The sequence below is a fragment of the Bidens hawaiensis genome, unplaced genomic scaffold (assembly GCF_021521415.1).
Source record: "Bidens hawaiensis isolate Kalapana, Puna unplaced genomic scaffold, B.hawaiensis_p1.1 tig00000458_1, whole genome shotgun sequence".
Classification (NCBI taxonomy): domain Eukaryota; kingdom Viridiplantae; phylum Streptophyta; class Magnoliopsida; order Asterales; family Asteraceae; genus Bidens; species Bidens hawaiensis.
Window position 1 is genome coordinate 1716164 of NW_027491030.1, and position 26355 is coordinate 1742518.

Genomic DNA, 26355 nt, shown 5'->3' on the forward strand with positions numbered 1-26355 from the left:
GAAAACCCTCATCTAAGACCAACGCCCGTGAACACTCGTTTGAAGGCACGGCAATGCGGTGATATAAAACATGTTCAGTTCAAGGATCCAACTAATGAAAACCACTTACTCGTCTAGTCTTCCGTTATCACCTTGGTACTTGTGAAACGAAATGCCGAGAACAAGAATCAAACCTGGGTCAAATGAAACACCACCACCAGCTCATTGCCATAATTCATTATTACTACTAAAATTTTGCTATTATTATTGTTATTATTATTATTATCACGTTGATAACAAGGACACATCCGTCAATTCCCAACAATATCCATTCGTATGTGTATATATTATACGTATGCTTTACACTATTTTCATCCACTTTTCAAAACTCAAAAGGAGCCCAAATTTTGACAGACTTTGTGCCTGTAACTTGTGAGTTTCATTCATTTCAATCATCTCTCTAATATTTTCTAAGTAGGTGTAAACCATATGTATATGTTTTATGTTATCAACTCCTAACTTAAGTTGTAGTTGTAACGAATCACGATCCCTAGTTCTTCGTTACATCAAGTAATATTTTGCAATTTTTCTGCTTAATGTTACCAAAAAATGAAAGTTTATACTTAAGTCGTAGTTGAAACAACTCGTGACTCTTTAGGGATATGTCGATATTAGGAGGACTTATCGCTAGACCTTGTAAGACGACTTTAGTCAATTACTAGGGAAGAGTTGGCATAGATGGAGTTAAACGTACCATGCTTAGACAATCCTCGCGTAACAGAGAATTGTGTACATAGTTCACACAATATTGGTCACACGTTACCTACGGTCCTTAAAGAAAATGAAGTTATTCAAAGGGTCATAATTTCTCAAGGTTTTCCAAACGTCGAATGATGTGACCGATTTTTACTTGCGATTGAACGTGTATGCTTATGTTGATGTTTACGTGTCGATTTGATTAGATCATTCGTATCTTTTAGCATATTGTTTTTAAAATAAGGTTGATTCTCCAGCTAGGATATTCAATTCCTACATGTGTTTATGATTCCTGCTTTCAATACACTTTTTTTTTAAAGAGAAATTAATCTTAAAGTGATATAAAGTATCTTATTTGTCACCTCTAAATCATTCGGCATGTCTCTAAAACTTAAATCATTAAGAGGACACAGTCTACCTCTGACTTATATAAAGGTAGTCTTTTAGAAGAATCATTAAGAGGCTTGCCAAACAGTCCTAAGTTATTATATGTCTCGTATAAGGAAAAAAAATCCAACCATTCAAAATTCATGTTTCGGTTACTATTTTTTTGACATAAATTAATGATTGAAGATTAAAAAAGTATGTGCCGTAAAGTGTAAAGTTTTTTTCTCAATTCATTACTTCTTTTATGTTACTTTTTTTTTCTGATTATTTTTCTTCTTTATATATATGTTCATTTCTGTAATGTGTTCATATTGATTTATTAATTAGAAGCTGGAACTGGTGAAGTAAGTAATGAGTCAGAACATGAATCACGAGCATGACACGGCTAATATCCCTCCATGTTGCTTGAAAGCCCGGGCTTACGCTCCTGATGCTGAGCTGGAAGCCAATTGTCACGCAACCGTTGTTTCAGGATGGTTCACTGAGCATCAGAATCCATCTGGTCATTATCTTTTATCACTCATTTGCATACTTTTGTTATGTTAATATCATCATTTTCTTTTTAAAGAAAGCTATAGAACTTGTGATTATGAATGTTAACACTCTTCAGTCTTCTCAAGATGCAAATTAATATAAGTTTTTGATCGCCGATATATACTGATCACCGTTATGTTATTATGGCAGATAAAAGTGACAAAAGAATGTACTTCAATAACCCTATGTGGCCAGGTATTCACATATACTTTAGATCAATAACCATGAACTACATAGAATGAATTATGTATAGTACTTCCTTATTATTATTATTTATTTGTTTTTTTGTTATCTAAGATAATAAATTTTTGCTCGCAGGAGAAGCACATTCATTAGAAGTAAAAGAAATTCTATTCAAAGAAAGATCAAAGTTCCAGGAGGTCCTAGTTTTCGAGGTACCGTGCATTTTAATTTCTTCCATTAACTCGTTTATTATCAAACATCACTCGTATATTCCAATTCTGTTTACTTACTTTGCAGTCTGCAACATATGGAAAAGTGCTAGTTCTTGATGGCATCCTTCAGCTAACCGAGAGAGACGAGTTTGCATATCAGGAGATGGTTGCTCATCTTCCCCTTTGTTCAATCAAATCACCAAAACATGTAAATAACATTTTAAGTCAACCATTATATTTGTTTTAAAATTTAATTAGTTATTAAAACTTATGGGATATTACAGGTCCTGGTTGTCGGTGGTGGTGATGGTGGCGTGCTTAGGGAGGTTGCTCGCCACAGCTCGGTAGAGTTGATTGATATATGTGAGATAGATCAGATGGTTATAGATGTATGTGACTATCAATTTTATTATACTTTTATAAAATTTTGTTCTCTATCATAGGTGACTAATGTCATAAAAATTACCTTTTTTGTAGGTTAGTAAGAAATTCTTTCCCGAATTAGCTGTTGGCTTCGAGGATCCTCGCGTTCATCTCCATGTTGAAGATGGTAATAATAATAACAATATCCCCCAAATTACCGCTTATGCAAATTAACGCAAAGCGTTTTTATCAACTTTTGAATCTTAACAGCTCTTGAGTTCATAAAACATGTTCCAAAAGGGAAGTATGATGCGATTATTGTTGATTCGTCTGATCCTGTCGGTATGTTTCTAAGTTTATTATACTACATTTAATTGTTTTCTTTAGTTAGGCGATTTTCGACATGTTAGTTTTGTTGGTAATTAGGTCCTGCTCAAGATCTTGTTGAAAAGCCGTTTTTTGAGATGATTTCAAATGCATTAAGGCCCGGTGGTGTTCTTTGTAACATGGCTGAGAGTATGTGGCTTCACACTCATCTTATTAACGATATGTTATCTGCGTGTCGCGAAGTATTTAAAGGGTCGGTTCATTATGCATGGGCTAATGTTCCCACGTATCCTAGGTGCGATTAATTAAATCTTAATTTGATTTACATATTTTTTGGTAACTTTGAGAACCTGTTACTAAAAAAACTCACGGGACCTACCAATACCTTGCTAACAGTAACTTAGATTGTTAATATTGATTGGTTATGTAGTGGTGTGATTGGATTCATACTATGCTCGACGGAGGGCCCACCCGTGGATTTTATAAACCCTGTAAATCCTATTGAGAAGCTAGAGGGCGAAGTCAGCGAACCAAGATTTTATAACTCTCAGGTAAAAACAATATCATTACAATAATAATTTACTCCCTAAAACAAAACGATTACAACCCAAATCGACCTTTATAAATAATAATTACATAGGTCAAAACTGTAATCTTTAGTCAACAATGAATGTTACCTTATCATATGCATATCTTTTGAACAGATACATACGGCTGCATTCGCGTTGCCATCTTTTGTGAGGAAGCAAGTGAGTTGTCTTTGAAGCTTATTGTGACCATAGATTGTCAATATGACCACTTGGTGATCAAGTTATGGTGTACTTGTTTTTAATTGTTGTACCTGTAGATTGTTAATGTGACTCCTTGATTATTAAGTTACATATAATAACTGTAAGACTGAAATATTCTGTTCAATATATTCAAGGTGAAAATAGTATGCAGTTATGCATGGTTTGAGCTTTTATACATCAGTTTTATTTCCATGAATGTTTTTTTTCCATTTTTTTAATTTCATGCTTGACATACTAAGTATCCAGCTATAAAATCACGAAAATGAACATTTTTAGATTCTAGTAAATTGGTTGAAGATAGATACACGGTACCTATGCGGAGCATACTCATGATTACAAAAAAGTTATATACAGAGAAGTCCAAAATAGTTAAACTTAAAAACATACAATACTCAAGCTCGATAACTAAACGAGCTTTATCTGTGACTTAGGAGGGCTCCTTTTGATAGGGATGTGTGTGGTATGGTTCGGTGCGGTTTTGAGTTAAAACCAAACCGAAAACCAAACCTTTGATTTTTGGATTTTTTGAAACCGTTTGGTTTTGTTTATTTCGGTTCCGGTTCGTTTTTTTCGGTTTTTGCCATTTGAGCTTGAAAATTTTTGGCCGAAAAAACATTTTGCCAAAAAAAATGAATATATGCATAAATAATTTTGTTAATTGTTAACTAATAGACTATTTACATTTGACCAAAAATATTTGAGTTGCATATTTATTAAATTCTTATAAATTACTTAAAATAAAAAAAGTTAGGAATTCGGTTCGGTTTTTATTACATGCAAAACCAAAACAGAACCGTTAGTTCGGTTTTTACAAAAACATAAAACAAACCGTTGGTTTTCGTTTCAGTTTTTGGGTTTCTTGCACATCCCTATCTTTTGGGTTTTTTATCAATCCAATCTCAAGTAACTCGTGAGCAGTTTAGCTTGGCTAGTCTAAACCCGGACTAATAGAGTATTCAAAATAATAATAATAATAATAATAATAATAATAATAAAAAATAAACATAATCCATCTTATTTAACACTTCAATTTAAATTTATATGCCACGTCAGATATGAAGTCATTGGAGCGCGTAGCTGGTTTCAATGGATTGGGCCGCCACGTGTCACGCATTGGCTCTCTGCCTCATAATATTCTGAATGGTTGAATCGTAAACAAAAAATAATCTTCAATTCTAGGGTTTCTGATTCTCTTTGTATCTGTATCTCATTCATTCATCTCGCCGATACCCGGTGTAATTATTAATAATAATCTGTAAGCCTCATGTTCGTTATTATGAAGATTAATTAATATTTCCAGATCATTGATCACGTATCGTGTTTATATAATTTGTTACATTTTATTCCATTAAACGTCAAATGGTTTTGTTAATTATCGTGTAACAGATTCTACGTTGATGCATTGAACACGATAATTCTTAAGAGTAATTTGTATATATATGTCGCAGACTCGCAGCATATGTTGCTTATATAATTTACTGTTTTCATGGTTTCGGTTGTTCGGTTATTATGTCTAATGGATCAATTCGGTTCGGTTAATTCGGCTATGCAAAGCAACGAGACCAAAACCGGATCACAGTTTTCGGTTAATCGGTTATGGCTTAGTCGATCCAAATTTTATGTAAAGATCATAAAGAGTAGTGTATACACTGAAATATATGGCAAACGGCAACAAGCTGCGCTGCTAGCCCTTTTTGGATAGCAAAACTAAGTCGTTTAAACTTACGTTAATATATCTTTAAGTTATAACATTACTATTCATGACCTGTTGGACACGACTAAGTAGCTCCATAGTCTCGGGCGCAAAAATACCAAAAGGTATTAAATGAAAATGGTATAAACATGTGTTTGGTTGTCAAGAAACCCCGTCTCGTGTTTGACCACTTTGCATGAAGCGGCTTTCAATGCTGCCTAATCCACCATGCAAATATTACTCTGTTAATTGTACTTTGGTTAATTCGGTTTTGGTTTGGTTAATTTGGTTATATGCTCATCCCTAGTTTCATCTTTTCAGAAAGTATTATTTGGTTTCTTGCTGTGAAATATTAGTTCATAAGAACAACCAGCTTGTGGACTCATAGATGTTATGCGGAAGTTACTTCAAGACGGTGTTTCTGAGATCTGCGCGTGTTTGCAAACTCACACCACAATTATTTCTATCTGCAATTTCCAGAAAGAGTTTGAACACTGTTCCTGCAGTAGCACCGTCCATTGATCAACTAGTGACGGTTGGTAAACTTATGGCGGATATGGATCCTAACACTAACCGGAGTTTGATGACCGTAACTTCACTTGAAAAGAAAGATGGTGGTTGCTATGCGAGTGGCGGATGGAAAAGGTAAATGTTGTTTTAATATATCATGAGAGAACTAAGAACTTCATACTACATATATGCAGTATACTACAGTATATATACTACATATATATGCAGTATATATACTGCATATATGTATGGTACTGCAGTATGTTGCATATATGCAGTATATTAACTACATATATGTAGTACTAATATCATATGTGTAGTATGTTATATATACGTGTGTGCGTGTATATATAAAGATTGAATGCTTCTTTGTTACACCTTTTTGATTTGTGTTGGCAGTGAAGATGGAAGATTGAGCTGCGGTTTTTCAAGTTTCAGAGGAAAAAGAGCAACAATGGAAGACTTCTTTGATGTCAAAACTTGCAAGATCAATGGGCAGACCGTCTGCTTGTTCGGGATATTTGACGGTTATATTTATATTCTTTCGCAGTTTATTTAACACACAGTTTTGTTAACGAAAAAGAAACTTTTGTTATCTGTGTCTGAATATATGGTACAGGCCATGGTGGTTCACGCGCAGCCGAGTATTTGAAGCAAAATCTCTTTAACAACCTCATGATGCACCCTCAATTCATGACAAACACTAAAATGGCCTTAAGTGAGTCTTTATTATGAACATCCTGCACTTCTTCCCTATTTTTGGTAGAAAATTATTATAATTGATTTGTTTAATTTGGACGGGGTTGCAGGTGAAACTTATCAACAAACAGACTCGGATTTTTTGGAGTCTGAGAAGGATAATTCGCGTGACGATGGTTCTACTGCTTCGACAGCAGTCTTGGTAGGTAATCGCTTGTTTGTCGCCAATGTTGGTGATTCACGGACCATAATATCAAAGGCAGGAAAAGGTAATTAATTGTCGATGCAAGAAGTTTTGGCATTTTATTAGGGGTGCAAACTAACTGAGCTACTTGAGATCAGATCGATAAATAGCTCGAAACGATGCTTGAGCCTCAAAATAAAACCTGTTTAGTTATCGAGCCAAAGCTCGAAACTTGTATGGAAATATCGTTTAAGCTCATCGAGCGTAGTGTATATTTACGTTTTAACGCTTTCGGACTTCCGTTTGTTAATTTTACACTGCACAACCGAACTTGGCTCGTTTAAGGTGCTACACCAGAGCCCGAGCCGAGCTTAGGCTCGTTTCAGTTTTTCTAAAGATATATAAAAATAATTACAAACTGTAATTATTCAGTTATTAACAAAGTAGCTGAACCCGAGTTGAGCTCAAGCTTGAAAAAGTGACTCACCAGAGCTTGAGCTTTAGAAAAAGAGCTCGAAACTAGCCGAGCTCAAGCTCAAGCTCAAACTCTCGTAAATCACACCGAGCCAAGCGTGGACTTGGCTCGTTTACGCCTCTACATTTTATATCAAAACTCCAAAGCTGGATGAATGTTTTAAAATTTTCTTAATTGACAGCTATCCCACTTTCTGAGGATCATAAACCAAACAGAACTGATGAAAGGGAAAGAATTGAAAATGCTGGTGGGGTTGTCATGTGGGCAGGTAATTCTATTTGTTTGTTTGTCTGTTAAATAACTAATAATTTTTTTTGGTTATGCTGCTTAGATATTCATTTCATTTTAATGCTATTTAGGAACCTGGAGGGTTGGAGGTGTTCTAGCAATGTCGCGTGCTTTTGGAAACCGAATGCTGAAGCAATTTGTCGTTGCAGAACCCGACATCCAGGTAATATTTAAATCAGTTTTAAGGTTTTGGTTTGTTCACGACTAAGGTTGTTGTGTACTGTTATCAAGGAACAAGAGCTTGGTGAAGAAATTGAAATGCTGGTTCTTGCAAGTGATGGTCTATGGGATGTAGTACCTAATGATGTATGTTTTATTGTCATCTAGATGATCATATATAAGGGTGTTTGGCAATGCCATTGTAACTTATTTTTGTATGGTTTTGCTGACTAGGATGCGGTCTCAATCGCGCAAACTGAAGAGGAACCTGAAGCAGGAGCTAAAAAGTTGATAGAAACTGCTTTCAGTTGTGGAAGTGCAGATAATATTACCTGCATAGTAGTCAAGCTTTATCATGATTCCACAACTGAATCCAAAACCGAGTCAGTAACCACAACTGAAACCGAAAAACAACCTCAGAGCTGAAACCGAAGCTGAAACTCAGATACGGTATATTCAACAATTCATTTATTCATTTGTTTCCATAATTTTTGTTCCACTTATAATAATTTTAGAAGGCTAGAGTTGATGGCTGACATTGTTTTCTTGTTTATTTGTTTATCTTGTTCATCAATAAATATATGATTATGTACTGTTTGTTACTTGGATGTGTTTTCAAGGGTCAAATATTGAAGATAATATAAAGATAACTGTCAAACCAACATTGTAAATTTGAGAAAATTTTGAGATTTGGAACTATTTATTTATTACACATTGTGCGGTAACTTGCATATCAGGTAACATAAATACGATAGGTATGTAAAACATAATGAGACATGCAAGAACATGGTATGCAAATGTAAGAGAATAAATGATTATGATTTACCAATAAGAACATCCTTGTATGGAGTTGTAGGTTCCGGTGGCGGTTCTTCGGTGGTTTCTAATTGCCTCGGCCACTTTCTTCGTTCTTCTCTAAGAAATGGGGTCTGCCCTTCCCGTGCTCTGCTGAGTCGCTCTTGGGCCCCACCTCGTAACTTTTCCAATCTTAGTCTATCCATTTGGAGCATCTTGAACACTTTAATAACATTTGCTAGACCTCCTATTAATAACAACAAACTGGCAAACATACCCGTCCAAGCCCAAGTCCTTCTCTGCACAAAACATGAAAAAAAAAGTAGTTGGTTTTTGACCAATTTGATTCTTTAAAGATAAAAGATCAATTTATAAAGGATGGTCACAAAGTTAGTGGAATTTTACCAATTAATCAAATGCACTAGAAATGGTTCAACTTAAATATTAAGAACATAATTATCCTACAGTAGGAGTGTAGGATCCATAATCGCCAGAAATGTCCTAACAGGCCGGATCATGTAACAAACCACCATAGGCAAGCGAACCAAATTCCATCATCCCAAGCCCTCAGTTTCTCTCCTATTTATAAGTTTTGATTAATTTTTTTTCTATATAAAAAGGTTAATCTTTAATTGAGAAATTTGCGTAACAATGGACATTACGACATTAGTTATTTAAATGTTAGCTAGATCAATCAAATTTAGATTTAGCTAAATTCACCTATAATCGACTAATCGTTTAGATACAATTTTCTACAAACTATTATCATGTATTTGTACCAACTAGTCAAATTAGTTAGGAATGGCTCAACTTAATTGGCATAATCTATGCTACATTAGTCAAAACCGTCAATTTTGAATGTCATTTACATGTTTATTTAGCAAGTCGATCTCATAATCAAACAGTCAATTTTAGATTTCCAAATTTTCGCTCGCCTACGAACTTAAATTTAGTTAAAGTAAACTAAAATCATTTAACATTATCTAAAATAAACAAGCTAGGATCTCTGTCTTTTAAGGAAAAAGTACGTAGCAACTAGCAAACTTATGTCACATACCAATAGATGGAGACCATGGCCTGAATATGAATATCCGACTTGCTCACGACTATTAAGAATGGCACCCACCATGAACAAGAAGCTTCCCGTCAAAAACGGGATTTGGACACTCTGTTGCAAGATTTGAACATGACCATCAGCTCTCTCATAGATCTGACATGAATTTAGGATTGAACCAATCACCCATAACACCGAGCCAGCAATGATCATGTTCATCGCATGCGTCTCGAGCCTAGTATGATAGTGTCCTTTATCCCCCCTGCAATTTCCATAAATCAAACACAAAATAGAGTGACATCATAAAATTCATTGTTATCTTATCACCATAGTTAAAATATATTATTTATTATTAGGTACACAACACCTTTGGGGTTTTTATTATCTCATAGTTAGTTGTTCCCTGGTTTGGTTTTCAGTTATTTTGGCAAATAGATCTTAACATATACATACAAATAACTAGAGTAATTATGCTAACACTATATTAATTATTGTTATGCCTTAGTTTTTTAACTAGAAAAAAATACTATTACGCTTACAACATAGAATAATGAAGTAACATAATAACTATTGCTCTAGTTCAAACAATATGCACGCTTCTCACGCGTTAAAGAGCTGTTGATTAAATTAACAGCTCTTTAACGCGTGAGAAGTAAAAGAACTCCCAAATTTATTAATTTCAATCCAAATTTAAACAATTGCTCTATATCAATCCAAATTTAAACAATTTCAATTCAATTTTCAATTTAATCAGTTTCAAACCGAATAATGTCATATTAACCAAAACTAACAATCTTATTTTCCACAATACCTGTATAAGAAGAAAAAGAACTCCCAAAAACAACAAAACACCCCCCAAAGCTTGAATTACCGGTACCCCAACCTCAACCATAGGCAACTGAACATCCAACTCCATCAACCCGATTCGATAATCGATACCGGCCAAATGCGCAATCAAATCATGCACATTCACAACAACTATCAACACCAACCCTATCATAACCATCACAAGTCCAACTTTTGGTTGCCTCAACAACAACAAACCAAACCCAAATATTAATAATATTATTGCAAACACATAAACTCCTGCATTCATATATTCTGCTCGGTTTCGGGTCAGACCCGGACCGTACATTCGACACTCACGAGCCGTTGCAAGCTTCACCATGGTTTTTGGTACAGTCAGAGGTTAGAGATTGGTTGGATTACATAGGAAAAGATAGGGGCTACGTGGCGGCTTGCATGGATGTTTGGTTTTTTTATAAAGTGTCAAGGTGGTGGACACGTATGGGGTGGTTGTTTTTTTAGTAGTGATATAACGTTTAATGTTTGATGAAATGGTTATGTTGAATGGTTGGTTTCTTGGAACTATGTGATATTTATGAGGTAAGTTTTGTTTGTTTTAAAATATATATGTGTGGTGTGTTTTTTTTTTCTAAAACAATTTGATTGTTTTATTTTAATTCATACTCATGAATGAAACGTAAAACATAGAAAAGAAGTGAAGTGACTGTTTAACTCTATAATAAATAGACGTGAAAACATTAAACAATGCACGTGTATTGTGACGGGTAAATTCATAAAATTTAGACTGAAATGTAAACATTATCGTAGAAAATTATAACTAAGTTGAGAAGGAAAAAACTTAGAAAGTATAGAGCTTATCAAAACTAAAATTAAACAATTAAAGTTATGCACAACCATATGTACAAGCCAACATGGACAAATTACACAAATGAAAATATATATGTGATAAGACAATCAATATTAACGCACATTATAGAAAAAAATTAAGCACAGACGTGATAAGATGAGTGTTAGTAAATTTGAAAATAATGTATAGGAAACATGATTAAATTGAGTTTTAGATGTCGTCTTTTAATAATTTTAAGAGCTTCTAAGTGAATTTTTGAATTAGGTTTCTTCTTGTAAAACTAAATGTAACATCCGTCTTAGGGCTGATCCAGAGTATGGCCAATGCAGGGGTCCAAAATGGGCCCGCTCTCCACTTAAAAGGGGGGGGGGATTGTCAAGATCGTCCTGTCATTGAGATGATGATGCGAGATGGGATGGCGTCTCGGAGTTGGGAGTCGGCAGAAATGGTTGGGATTTAGGGTTTCAAATTTGAGATTTGCTCTTCCACACCAGGTGTTTGTGTCTCCTTTCTCGTTGTATTTCAGAAAAATCAATTTTCCGGCAACCAAACTAGTGTTCCGACGAGGCCTCTCTTTGTTGTTGTAAGTTTGATTTAAGATTATTGATGAAGATGAAGATGGATGATTTTCCGGGTTTAAACATTTTTTTAATAGGTCAAAGCAAAGTCAACTAACGGAAGGGGGCATGCTGTGTCACACCCCGACCAAAGGCGGCGGAACATGCCGGGGTGCAACGTGATTGGACAAATACACAAGACACTATTTAAAGTGACAATATTTATTCAACTCATTTTAGTTCAACAAATCAATAAACAACACATCTCATTCACACAACCAAGTTAAATACAAGTAGCAAATATATTGTTCGTTTTACTAATATCCTAATAGTCTTGGTAACGTTTTTGTCAAGTCCTCGAGTCAACAATAGTCAAACCTGTAACATTTCATAAAATAAAGTTTGTCAACACAAAGGTTGGTGAGCAATTCATAAGTTTGAGCAACAATAGTATATAGTATGAAAAGCCACAAAACTAGTATACAAAACAATAAATAAGAGCTATAAACCTGGATAAAATAGTTATCGCTAAACAAGTTAGCGACACCTAGCTATTGGCAATTAGTCTAGGATTTTATTGACAATTGCTAATAAGCTTACATTAGCACCACCTAACTACAAGAGGTTGCCAAGTAATCTAGGATTTTATAGTTATCGTTAATTGCATTACGTTAACGACACCTTGCCATTGCCAAATGGTATAGGATTTATAGTTCCACTATCCAAAAGCTGTAAACACATAGGCAAATAAGCATAGAACACCAAATCGAGCAATTATTCAAGTCAAGTATACAATCACGTTTGTGGGTTTAAGACTCAAGTAAATAAAGCATTTAGTTTGATAAGTATGAAATGTCACCCCAAAACGAAAGATGGAAAAAAGGGTATGAAAGTACTCACCTTGAAATAATAAAGTTAACGAGAAATTTAAGGATGCGGTTAAGCGAGCTGACTGGTCAGAAAATAAATAAACCTGAAACTTTTAGGGAATAATATACAAATAAAAACGAGAACGTAGCCGCTGGAAACAGGTCTAACGGATGCCTAGAACTTAAGTTATGAAATAAACAATATTTAAGCGAGCTGGTACTGTTCAGAATCCGAACTGCGAGTCTGGAGTCGGGTTCTGACCACTACACTCAAGATATTATGACGAACATAAAAGTCTTCTGGTCCGAAAGCTAGTTCTAACCAGAAGATAGAGTATTCGAATTATTCCAAAATTGACTAAAATGCCCCTTAACGGGCCGGGATCGATTTGACCACCGAAAGCTCCAACTTAACAGATTTTGATTTAAGGCTTACGTTTATCATGTGAAAAATGTACATCTTTTATGTAAACAACGTTACCCAAAAGATGGTGTCGGGTGTTTAAATAAGTTATGTTCGTTATTTATATATTTACGATATATACATACATACATATGTATATATATATAGATGAAATTAGTTTAACGAGTCGAGCCGAGAAAACAGGTTATAACGGTGTTCGGTTTTAATACGAAAAAGTTTATTTATATTTAATATTAATTTTTATAAGTTTTATAACCTTTAAAATACTTACAAAAAGAAATAGTCGAATAGCTCGAAACCATAACAAACGAACTCTGATTTAGGCAAATAAGATATCCATGCGACCGTCTCATTGAACTCCACTATCTGTACCTGTTTTCGTCACTGGAAAACACCTTCACCGTCACCGGAAAACCAAACAGTCAGCATGAAAACTGACCCGACAGCCGGAATACGAACCCTTTCTTGTTTTGCTCATAACTTGGTCATACGAACTCGAAATCAAGCAAATAATATATCCACGCGACCGCGTCGCTGAGAGTTACCGCCCTGAACCAGCACTGTAGCCTGCAGCCACCGAAACTGTTGCCGGAAAAACGAGGGAAAGGGAATGAGAGGGTGCCGGAGGTGATGGGGTTACCGGAGAAGGAGAGTGGTGGTGTCGGAGGTCGGTGGTGGTGCTTTGGGACTCGCCGGAGCCAATTCCGGTCGCCGGAAAACGGCACCGGAAAATAAGAGAAAGAGATGGGGGCTAGGGTTTGGTTTAGGTTTATATATATTAGCGAATTTACCTAAAGGACCCTAGACCTTTATTAATAGTTTAAAACTTGAATGGAATATATGAACTCTTAACAAAAATGACCATTCCAGTCCTTACGGTTTATTAACGATCCTCTAGAAGACAAACTAACGAACTTCACGCTTATCGATCAATACGATATAACTATTTATTAACCAAATGAAATGCTAAAATCGCTTAGTTGGGTTTTTAAATACGGATATGGATTCGAATGCAAATACAATTTATTAAAATAAAATGCGAAAAATCGAAATGTTACATGCTGAGCCCACCAAAAAACTCCAGTTGTTCAACACGCGCAATTTAAGAATATGTGGTTCAAACTGCGCCCCCATATTACACAGGGAGGCAAATCATAATTTTCCCTTTTAATTTAAGACAATTAATAGACAGAATTACAAATTTTTTCCTTTAAAGAAAGTCAAATTACGGTTCGTGTCTTTTTTTTTAGTTTCCTTGCAGGCAGTGTACTTTAAACATTTTTTTTCCTACACGTTATGTCCTTTACGCTAACTAGGTTAAAAAAACACAGTTAAATACCCTCACGTGAGGCGCATGTGAGGGCATATTGGTTTTTTCGTCTGTATCTGCAACTTCTTCTTTTTCCTCCTCTTCTTCCTCTTCTTCTTCTTCTTCTTCTTCTTCATTTTGCAGATCTCAATCAACTCCAATTACCTTCCCCTCCTTTCTCTCTTATTTCTTTCTCTTATCATGCTTACATCTATCTGACTGCAATATAGTACATCAATATTCTAGAATACCATAAATCAATCTAATTTATTCCAAGAAACCTAGAAATCTGCTAATTAAACCAATTCAATACAAAACACATAAATTCAAGAAACTGATTCAAACCCAGATCATATTTCAACCCGGTAATCAAGCCCGATTACTAATTATCATTCTAGAATACCATGAATCAATCTAACTTATTCCAAGAAACCCATAAATCCTCAAACACCATCACCACCGCCACCACAGCTCTGCCACCAGCCATCGCTCCATCTCCGTCACAGCTTCGCCACCACCACAGCTCTGCCACCAACCACTCCGACCATGGATTCAGATATGCGATTTCGATTTTTCAGTTCTGCGATTTTTCATATATGCGATCTGCGATTTTCGACTTTCAAATCTGCAAGGATAACGATGGTGGAGGCGTAGTATTGTTCCGATGGACGGTGATGATTAGGGGTGTGCACATTTAGGTCCGGCCCAAAAAAACCTGAAGAACCGGCCCGAAAAAACCCGAACCCGGACCGGCCCTATTTACTAACTTATAAAATCGGTCTTTAATTTCACTCCCAATCGGTTTCGGGTCGGGTTCGGGTCGGGTCTATTGAAAACCGACTAAAACCGAATAACCGATTTTAGAATCCCAAAAAAACAGGAATACATATGTATGTGGGCCATATAACCCTAAAAAATACGCATTCTATATAAGTTAACATAAATATAAATTTAATCTTCTGTTACTGCTCCATCATTAGGGCTTTATTTCTCCATTGTATCAAAATCACGCTGCTACTCCTGTTTCTTTGCTGCATCAGGTTTGTTTAAATAATTATTTGATTACTTTTGATCGATTAATCACATATATTTGTAACAAAATACCTGCTAATATGCTATGATCGATCAATATATACATGTTGCTTTCAATACCTGCATGCATACAAATTAGAATAATGCATCATGTATTATATAACTAACCAAAATAAGAGAAACTTTGTATGTGCTGCCGAAAGCTAGTTACCAGAAGACGTTTTTTTTACAACTGAATGATGTAATCTGGATGGGCTGCTGTCACTTTATATTCATCTCATTTATTCAGTTCATGTTTGCAAATAAATAAATAAACAATAATAATAATAATCAATTAATAATAATAATAATAAGTAAATAAGTGTTAACAACCCGCCCATTTCAATAGGGCGCAAACGAGCCGAGCTTCTCGCGAGCTACAATATACATATTCTATATTGTACGATATGATATGTTTAATAGTTGATGTGTGTTTTTTGTGTTAATTAAACGTTGATGGATTCAAAGAATGTTGAGAATATATCGAGCGACGAATCTCACGGAAGAGATAAGAGAAAATCACCACCAGTTGAAACGGAATCTGCAAAAAAGAAAAGTAAAATGACACGTTCCAAGAAAACTACAGGTTCCAAAAAGGCGGGGACTTCTAAACAGACGGGTGAAAAGTTTGACGTCGAGGACAATAATAAAAAGGCAAGATGCAAGAACTGTTCGGCTGAATTGGCAGCAGACCCGCATTTAAATGGCACGTCGTCTTTGCGTAGACATGCTAGTAGATGTGAGAAACACCCCGACTACTTAAAAAATCAAAGAAATATATTTCTTAAGAAGAATGATGATGTCGAGGGTGGTACTTGCGAGGTTAAAAGCTGGAAATTTTGTGTTGAAGCTTCTAATAGAGCTGTAACCGAGATGGTTATACTTGATGAACTCCCGTTTTCATTTGTGGAGCGTGTGGGTTTTAGAAGGCTTTTGGAAACATTTAACCCAAATTATAAGGTACCTAGCAGGACCACCATAGGGGGGAATGCCGGGAACAGATGTTTAGAGGAAAAGGCGAAGCTGAAGTCTTTTTTTTGCAAAAAGTAACAAGAGTGTGTGTCTAACCACTGATACATGGACATCGATACAAAATATCAGCTATATGAGTCTTACAGCTCACTTTATCGATGAAAACTGGGTGTTGCATAAGAGGATTATAAACTTTAAGGATATCACAAGTCACAAAGGAGAAGATATCGGTCGGGCTCTAATTCAGTGTTTAAAAGAATGGGAAATTGAACACGTCTTAACCATTACAGCGGATAATGCTTCGGCAAACAATATTGCAATAGACTTTGTAAAGGGTAGATTAGACAATTTATTAGGCGACGGGAGATATGTACAAGTTAGATGTATGGCACACATCATCAACTTGATTGTGAAAGACGGGTTACGTGACGGGGCGCTCCCAATTGAGCGGATAAGAAACGCAATTCGATATATCCGATATTCCCCGCAAAGATTAGACGCGTTTAAAAAGTGTGTTAAAGCGGAAAGGATTGAAAGTAAGGCATTGTTACGTTTGGATATGCCTACTATATGGAACTCTACATATGAGATGCTTGACAGGGCAGAAAAGTTTGAGAAGGCGTTTCAAGCGTTTGATTTGGCACACCCAAATTTTGGAAATCATTTGGCTGATGGTGTTCTAAATTCACAGATTGGGGTTATATAAGAAAGATAAGAAATTTATTAGAATTGTTTAAGCTCAAAACCGCTAACGCTTCTGCTACTAAACATGTGACTGTTAACATGTTTTATAGTGAAATGATGGATATTTACAGGCATTTAAGAAAAATGAAAGATACGGACCTTGAGAGTAAACTTATGGCGGAAAGGATGCAAGAAAAGTTTGACAAATATTGGGGAACTAGTAACCGAGGTTTTAACTACATCCTCTACTTTTCCGCTATATTAGATCCTCGGTTGAAATTGCGTGTTATATCATTTGGCTTTGAGGAAGTATTTAGGGCTGAAAATAGGAAGGATGAGACGGTTGATCAACTTAAAAAAAGGATTGAGACAACAGTGAAACTCGTAACAGAAGAACTGGAGATAGTATTTAAGCACTATGAGTTAAATAGTGAAAGGCCAAGTTCAAGTCAGGTTTCACAAAGGGCAAGTAACGTTTCACGTTCATCACATGGATCAAGTAGTTTTTTTGCTCAGTTAAATCTGCTGGCGGTTCTAGCTCGTATGAAACTAAAACAGAACTGCATAAGTACCTTGATGACATAGAGGAGCCAGGATTACGAGGGATTTGATATTCTACAATGGTGGAAAGCCTCTTCTTCAAAGTATCCTATTGTAGCGAAAATGGCGAAAGGTACGTTTAGTAGTTTACTAATATTTGTTTTTTGCAAATTAAATTAACGTATCATCCATTATATATTTTGTAGATATATTAGCTATCCCGGTTTCTAGTTTTGCTTCGGAGTCCGCTTTTAGTACGGGCGGAAGAGTTGTTGAACCATATAGAAGTTCTTTGGCCCCTTCGCTTGTCGAGGCATTAATATGCACGGAGGATTGGATTGGTGTGTCAAGCAAGAAGATAAATGATACGGAAAGCCCAACAGACTTTGACGCTATCGGAAAAGGTAAGGTTACATACATTATACACGCCCTTTTATAGTCCATTACTTCGTTTATGTTGTTTTATTATTAATTATTATATGTATATTTTTTGGTAGAAATTTGTGAGAAATCGGAACCGGGTCACACAAATCCCGAGGTCGAATAATCGGTGGATGGGGATGAATATTGAAAACATGAAGGCCGTTTTTATTATTTTGGTTTGACTGTTGGTCTATTTGGATTTCAATGGATAGTACTATTGTTCTTTTATTACTTATGGTTTTGGTGAATTTGACTATAAGACATTAGATTCGGTTAAATTTGCATTCGAATATGACTATATTTAATTAAATTTGCAACCATCAGGTTATGAATTACCAGAGTCAATTTGGGGATTAAAGTCCTATTGTTTCAGTTTGATGCTCCAATGGTTTCTAGTAATTATATATATAATTTCATTTGTTACTGTGATGGCCTGGTTTTATACATGTAAGTCCAGACTTTTCTATCCAGCCAGGTTCGACTCATGCATTGTTGCTGGTTACATGTTCTTTTTTTTGTGTGTTTATTTTCAACTAATTGGTGGACCCATGAGCTGAGTGGTTTTAAAACCTTAAAACAAAACTAAACTGATATGTTAGTTATTATTTTCTTTTATGTTAATTTTGTAGTTTATTAATTATGTTTACGATTAGATGTCGGTACCATACCGACCATCTTTGGATCGGTTCATTGCCGTAATGCACGGGCTAGTTATTTTTCTTGGTTCGTCACTGTAAAGTATAAGTATATTTTACTGTTGATACCGGCCTAATTCGTATCGGTTCGTCATAACACAGATTTTTGTCTGCTGATTCCGGAGAATTCGCATGAGTTCTCAAGTTTTCACCGTAGGTTTTTTTCTTTTTTGTTTTAAAATATGACCATATATCTTATAGATATATTATCTATTACCTATCTCATTACTCAGTTTAAAACTCAAATATTAAAAAAAACGAAAATATATATAGTTAATGATAATTTTGGAAAACCCCCCAAAAAAACGAAAATTCTGTTAATATATATAAATATATCATCATCATCATCGTACTCAGTATATCCCACCAATAGCAATGCTATGGTAGGGTCTGAGGAGGGTAAGATGTAGACAGCCTTACCTCTATCCCATAGAGATAGAGAGGCTGCTTCCGGTGAGACCCCCGGCTCGATAGTAGTTTTGAATCAAGCCTTGGACATAAGACACATAACACTCAATCATCGGGACACCGGCTGATTGGTGCATGTGCCCTTGTCTTTCGGCTATCAACGCCACCACATGATGCCTGATTAACCTTCCGCCACTTTTAACGTTATTTTCACGTGATTAGTAAAATAACGTCAAAATTAGTGCAATTTTACTTTTGCCCACCCAAGGGTTCACACATATATACATTATATGTGCGCACCGCAAGCAGGGCGTAATATATATAAATATATGATATATCTAATTCAAATATTCCTAAAAAATATTAAAATCCTGAATAATATATATCTCTAAAATAATCAAATGCATGTATGTAAATAACCCTAAAAAAATCGAACTCCTCCTGCATAAATTGTTATTTGCATAATTCATTCTAGTATTCTACAAACACATATTTGCAAAGAATTAAGGATTTGGAGAGATAATAAAGGTATGTTATATTACATTCTAAACAGTTGTTTCTTTTAATTTAATCTCTTGTTTGTTTTTCTTGTTGATGTTACGTAGATGGATCCAATGAATGTTAGAAAAAGATAGAGTTATAATGTTTGGACGGACTTTGAGAAGTTAACTGATGAGGACGGAATGCTAAAAGCAAGATGCAAGCACTGTTCTTCAGTTTTCAATGCAGATATGAAGAAGAACGGAATAGGTTTGTTGATAAGACATAATAAAATATGTCCATTATGCCCGGGTAATCCAGAGATCAATTAATCGGCGGTTGCGGATGTCTTAAAGAACATCTTTGATTGCTTACTTTTTATTGCATTAGTTGGATTGTTTTCGTTTTTCTTTATGTTCAATTTTCATTATTTTTTAAGTTTCATTGGTGAATCAGTTTCATTAGTTCATTGATATCCATTAGATGTTCATTAAGACATTTCATCATACACTTGGCGGGCGTACCTAATCGAACAATATATCAGGTCTATAATGATCAATTAAGCACCAAAATTGTGAAATCACATTGTACTAATCAAGTAATGAGGAAGAATCATGCACCAAATTCAACACACACTTCAATTTATGCAAAAAAAATGATCTTGCATTAAGATAAAATAAAAAAATTACCTGATAAAGAGATATGGAGCTTTAATTGACTTGTATTCGCTTCGGTAACAGTGTCTCTGCTTCGGTAATAGTGTATAATCATCAATCGCATAGTGAAGATAAGAAGCGGGTCGGTCTTGTTTGCAAAGAACCGAGAGACCGTATAGCCTAAGAACCGATACCCGATTATCCATGTCGGTCATACGTCGGTCTGTAAAATCCTTTTATTTCGGTCTTCGGGTCGGGCCGGTTCTTTCACGGGTCGGGCCGGGTTTCTTGCTTTGCACAACCCTACTGATGATGGCGATTGAACGATGGTGGAGGCGTAGCGATGTTGACAGCGGCTGGACTGTGGTTGTCTTCAGAGAGAGAAAGATGAGAGAGAGAGAGAGAGAGAGAGTTGATCTTAGATTAGGTATTGTTGGTGGTGGTTTATGGTGGGAGTGGAGATGGTTTTCGTCGTCAGAGAAGACGGCGGCGGCGGCTTGCCGGAGAGGGAACCCGGCAGTGGCAGGCAAGGGAGGAAAGGACGAAGGGGGAGACGGGGGTGGGGTGGGTTTTGTTTGACTTCAAGGGGTTTTGTTTGCAGGTACAGACGAAAAGACCAATATGTCCTCACATGCGCCTCACGTGAGGGTATTTAACTGAGTTTTTCTAACTCAGTTAGCGTAAAAGACATAACGTGTAGGAAAAAAATGTTTAAAGTACACCGCCTGCAAGGAAACTAAAAAAAAGACACGAACCGTAATTTGATTTTTTTTAAAGGACAAAATTTGTAATTCTGTCCAATTAATAAGGGTATTTTGGTTAATTTAGTTAAAACTAACATAAAATTTTTACCAAGGTCGTTAGAAGGATGCAAATAGATAAATATAGAAATCTTTGACCTTACATTGAAAAAAAACACAAACAACGGGGTTTGGTACTAATCATTTTGGTTAAACTTATTTGTAACTCTTTAATTATTTAATTTATCTATCGTAAAATAGTATTATTTACTTTTCTAGAGGGATGTCCATATATTCTACACGCATAAATCAATCTATGCAAGTGTTCTTAATACGATATATTATCTATCGATGCTGATATGCATGATCAAACCAAATACAACCAATGCGAGATTGCAAGTATGATTAATCTTTCACACGCGTAATCTTTTAGTGCAATCATGTTGCGGCAGTTAAGTAATAATAAAAACTGTTAATAAAACTAAAATTCTATACAAAATTAAGAGTATTGGACAACCATTAATATATATGGGTTGTATTCAAAATTGAAGACAAACATACTCGTATTGTCCTGCCTTTATAGGCACACCCCTCCTAGCTATATACCACCATATGAGTAGCTATTTTGGGTGTACGAATCTTTAATTTTCTTCAGTATATATGCATGTCGATCTTGCATTATTTCCACAACCACCAATATATAATCAATGTTGACTTTAATGTGTATATGCATCCAACGTCAAAATCAACCCTACTATGGTAGTTTATGTAGGGAAAATCCCATCTATGTTTATTTTATAATAAATAAAACCATTTTCTTGATATATCAAAAACAATACATATAGTACAATACCATTTGCAAAACATGTTACAATAAATCCGAAATGTTATATATATATTACACACATATATATATATTCAACAACAAGAATTGAACGCACACAAATGTTAAAGAGTCGCATGAAGCTTCATGTATGACACATTTCCTTCAAATGGCTTACGGGCTCACCTAAAACCATTTTCCTCGTGTAGCGACCGAAACATTTGTTGTATTGTCAGAGATGGACTCACGAGTATGAGATAGCACCGGTTTTTTTTTGTTTTTTGTCTTTTTTTGTTTTATCCATGTGTATGTGTTGGAGTAAAACAAAATTTAAAAACTTACTAAGCATCTTAGCGTCTTGGTATATAAACCACTTCTAGCTTGGTTTGTTACTCTTTTATGTGGGACATGTTTTACACATTTTCTTCTACCAAATTCCATATCAAACTCACTACTTTTAGTAATTGATATCTTATTTATCTTAACTTAATTTTTTGTACATCTTAGCTAGATACAAAGTTCTCAACAAGGATATATAGCGTGAACCATTACATTTTTAATCATATAACTCATATATAAACATAATTGATTATTGGGAAATTTCCAAAATAGTCATGTTGACCTCCCCATTTTCAAATTTAGTCATCACTTAGTCAAAATCCCGAAAATAGCCATAAAAAACCGCCGGATCCGACAGAACTCTTTAAATAACGTTCTAAATTGCTATTTTGGGAGTTTTAACTGATTGTCCTGGCTGTCTATGCACCCCTACCTCCTTTATCACTGAGCGGTCATCTAGGGGCCTTAGCTGGTGATCCGGGTTGTTTCCCTCTTGACGATGCTTGTCCCTCATCGTCTCACTAGCCGACCTTGACCCCTGTTATTTTGAGGTCATATCAGAGTTTGCCTCAATTTGGTACCGGTCTTGCGGACCACACCGTAACAATGCTTTACCCTCTAAAGTTGAAAATAAGGAAGTCAACATAGCTATTTTGGGAATTTTACCATATTATTTGTGTACAAACTGCAAAGTTAGTGGAAAAAGAGAAGTCAAACTAATTTCCCGATAGTCTCTATGTGGATGATAAAGTACGACAGTCTGAAGGTCACAAAAGTTACACTAATTAATATACATAAAAAGTTTAAATCTTTTTACATATCATAGGTGAAAATTAGAAGAGGTTTGTTAACTTTTGAGCAGTGTAATCAAGTGCAAATTGCAATATCTACAACTGCTTTTATTTGTTCCTCTTTTATTAAGTTCTTGGATGCTTCAACACCATGTTTATCGCATTGAACACGACACATTGCGCATTGATCTGTTACTCTAAACAAGATTACTGTCACAACGAGGGCGAGGACCGAGATTGAGGACACGAACAAGCTAATTACTGGGCTAAAGTTAGCAGAATGTGTGTTGAATGTGTTGAGCAAGCTCTTCAGCACTTAGTTGGCAATCAACTCCAATCTAACAAAATATAAAAAAAAATTAGATTATTAATAAAAAAGTGACATTAAAAGCATGCATGCAATTCATATGAAAATATACAAAACATGCAAAAAAAACGGAAATTCTATACATGTGGCTTACCTTTATGGTAAAAGAGTTAACCATGGTTTCATCAATAACACTAATGTCAACATGAAGAACTTCAAGAGATAGATTTTCAAGAACCGCGATTAATCTTGTTGTTTGCCCCGGTATTCGACTCGAGCAGGTCTTTAGTAGAAGATTACCTCCACTAAACTTCACCTCAACTTCAGCAATGGATGACCTTGAATTAGCCAATAGCTCATTATTAGAACATGTGTCAAGTGAAGGTTCAACGAATGGAGCAAACACGGGTCTGTATTGGCTCGTTGGCTGCGGGGTTCTAGGGCTAATCGGCACGCTTGGCCTAGGGCTAAGTTGTGGTTTCTGAGGGCTTGAAATGGTGCGATGGCTCGTTAGTAGTTCACCGTAAGCCTTTCTTCGTTTCTTTGCCTCTAGGGTTTGTAGAACTCGTTGCAATTCGGTTATGTAATCAACCACTCCTCCTATTATTGATGCTTGATCACCCTGAAAGTTTCATGCAATAAAGTGATGATCAAATAAATAAATCAATGATGATCTAATAATGTAAATTAATAAATGACCTAGTCAGTGAGTGTCTGAAACATTGTTGGATTTGCAGATGGTTTAGTGATGCAATATTAATTTTTTAAAGGTCTGCTACTCACACTGTCACACTGTCTTATATCTAATCTCATATTGTATTAGACATTCATCAGGATATAATTCAAACAGTTGTACTGACCAATAATTTTTAATGTTTTGACTTATTTGGTAAAAATGATCGTCTGAGTGTTTTGTGAACGACTGTTTTTAATTTATAGGTTGTACGAGTTCGACTAGAAAGTGTTTAAACCACCTAAAAATTACCCTTTTGTTATAGAAGCAAGGCGTAAGCGAACGAAGAACACTCAAGTGTTCGGTCATCTGCTTCCTTCGGTTTCGCTCCACCATAATATGTGACCTCTTGTGCTGCTCACCACCACCATTTGCCACCTCAGACAACTTCAGTTTCTTTCTCATAGGTGCCTCCACAACTTCTTGTAACGCACCAGAAGATCTTGACTTAAAATACACCAGTTCATCAGGTGAAATAGTATACCTACCTGCCATTTTTAGAACTTATAAACAACCCAAGTGTTGAAAACTTGAAATGTCAAATCTAAGACAATATAACAGTTGGTTTTCAGTTTGTTTAACAGGCTATATGGATGGATGGATTATGTGAGGAAAGAGATGTGAACATATAAGACAATATGAAGATGTTGTTGTCTTTTGTGGAGACTGTCAATATCAAGAAAGAAAGAGAAATGCTGAAACTGGAATATAATAAAGAGGGTTCTGAATAATAATATTGATGGTGACTAGGCCATGGTTATTACCCTGTGTGGAGACTCAGAAGCTTTCATTGTGGTATCATGGTGTGGCCCACAAGTACGTACCTCATGCTCACTCTAGTTTTCTAAACCTAGAGATTAATGTACGTAAATTCTTTTTAATTCATAATGCGGATATTAAGAGGGGCTTAGAAGGAAGGAAGGAAGGAAGGAAGGAAGGTAAGGGTGGACGGTATGGAGCTGAATCACCGTTTTAAAATAAATTTTTCATAAATCGACTTGTATCCTTCTTTCGATCAAAAGATATAAAATATTAGTTTAAATATTGAAAAAAACTTAACAACGCTAAGTGTTTTTTAACGGGAGTATATTTTAAGAAAAACAGTTGAAAGGTTGGACTGTTAACAGAGATTTTTAAATGTAAATTATCCAATACATAAAATGTAAGATTACTCAAATCCAATTGAGTCTTTTGGTGTTAGCTTGGTACAAGTTATTAATGAATGTATTATCATGAACTAATTCATAAATTTCATTAGATGGCATTGCTTTAAAATAAAAAACCTATTTTTAATGAGTCAAGTGACATGGCATGTCTTAATCTCTTTAGATGGAGGATGCCGAACTTCTACATCCATAATTTACTTTTATTTTCAATTTTCATCTTGGGTCATTGTTTACTTTATAAATTGGTGGCGAAGCTAACTCTAGAGGTTGAATGAAATATTAAGATTTGGTTTAAATTCTTAGTTATACATTCTATTTAATTTAATACTTATTAATAAACCAAAAACTTTCAAAATATGGTTCCCAATACTTAGTTTAAAACTCAAAATGAAATTGTATATTATTATTATTATTATTATTATTATTATTATAAAATACTTGGGTTTTAGAATAAAAGGTGTAGATTTATATAACAATGTGGTTTTATCGAAAACGAAATTAAAAGAATGCATTGATAATATATAACTGTCAATTCAAAATATAAATCATAAACTAGCTAGGAAATGCCTTCAATTTATTACGCAATGCAATTTGCCCATACAGAAATGTAAACGTTGAGCAAACCAAAGCAAGTAGTCACAAAGGTTCACGTTATTTGCCCATGGAACATAAAACGGATGTAAATGAATTAAATCATCATTTCATCTACAAACACCTCCTCAAATGGATTAACCTTTAACCTTTAGATAGTAACACCATTAGTTTCAAACTCTAACAAAACTATTCAGTTTAGAAACGAAACTGAATATCAAACCGCTTGTCTTTCTAGGTAAACCAAACTGGCCAATCAAAGAGGTTTATTAGTATATTAGAGAGCAGTTTTTGTAGATATCCCTGTCTAGTACGAAAAAGATTGTGGTGGTTCGTGCCAACCGCCTTGGGGATTAAGATTCTCAATTGAAGTTTGAGGAGTAGTTATATGTAGTTATCTAATAAACAACCCTTTTTTCATCTAAATTCTCACTAACATTACACTTGTAAGAATTTTATTTTATTATTTTTAATAGAGAAGATATAATATAAAAAAACAAGATAGTTAGAAAAAATTACCCAAACATTAAAAACACATAATTACATGAATAAAAGTAAGTTGTATCTGCAAGGATTTAAACCCATCACTTCACTTTTAGAGGGCAAACATCATACGACCACTATATGGAACATCCACACTATCACTATAAGCATGGACGGATCCATGTTCACAGGAACCCATTAAGTTTTGAATTTTACATAGAACGTCTATATAATATATGAGAGTGAACCCA

The 26355-nt window shown here is 35.1% G+C and overlaps 4 protein-coding genes across 4 annotated transcripts; 2 read left to right on the forward strand and 2 right to left on the reverse strand.

Moving 5' to 3' along the window:
• The first annotated feature begins 369 nt into the window (after positions 1 to 369).
• Positions 370 to 3614, forward strand: LOC143626322 (spermine synthase-like). Its single transcript, XM_077096455.1, has 11 exons — positions 370 to 411; positions 1450 to 1624; positions 1807 to 1851; positions 1975 to 2051; positions 2137 to 2259; positions 2336 to 2440; positions 2529 to 2601; positions 2685 to 2756; positions 2841 to 3036; positions 3172 to 3292; positions 3446 to 3614. Exons 2-11 carry the CDS (start codon positions 1474 to 1476, stop codon positions 3503 to 3505), a joined length of 1023 nt encoding a protein of 340 aa, XP_076952570.1. The 5' UTR covers positions 370 to 411; positions 1450 to 1473; the 3' UTR covers positions 3506 to 3614.
• Positions 3615 to 5613: 1999 nt separating this feature from the next.
• On the forward strand, positions 5614 to 8126 carry LOC143626333 (putative protein phosphatase 2C 76). Its single transcript, XM_077096464.1, has 8 exons — positions 5614 to 5870; positions 6135 to 6262; positions 6355 to 6453; positions 6545 to 6703; positions 7275 to 7361; positions 7453 to 7544; positions 7613 to 7687; positions 7775 to 8126. Exons 1-8 carry the CDS (start codon positions 5614 to 5616, stop codon positions 7964 to 7966), a joined length of 1089 nt encoding a protein of 362 aa, XP_076952579.1. The 3' UTR covers positions 7967 to 8126.
• A 229-nt stretch (positions 8127 to 8355) lies between these two features.
• Positions 8356 to 10557, reverse strand: LOC143625386 (uncharacterized). Its single transcript, XM_077095727.1, has 4 exons — positions 10261 to 10557; positions 10181 to 10200; positions 9393 to 9651; positions 8356 to 8634 (listed from the first exon to the last, which is right to left on the reverse strand). Exons 1-4 carry the CDS (start codon positions 10555 to 10557, stop codon positions 8356 to 8358), a joined length of 855 nt encoding a protein of 284 aa, XP_076951842.1.
• A 12356-nt stretch (positions 10558 to 22913) lies between these two features.
• On the reverse strand, positions 22914 to 24706 carry LOC143626343 (transcription factor SPEECHLESS-like). Its single transcript, XM_077096473.1, has 3 exons — positions 24117 to 24706; positions 23286 to 23753; positions 22914 to 23162 (listed from the first exon to the last, which is right to left on the reverse strand). The coding sequence occupies exons 1-3, from the start codon at positions 24357 to 24359 to the stop codon at positions 23097 to 23099; spliced, it is 777 nt and encodes a 258-aa protein (XP_076952588.1). The 5' UTR covers positions 24360 to 24706; the 3' UTR covers positions 22914 to 23096.
• Between the last annotated feature and the right edge of the window lie 1649 nt (positions 24707 to 26355).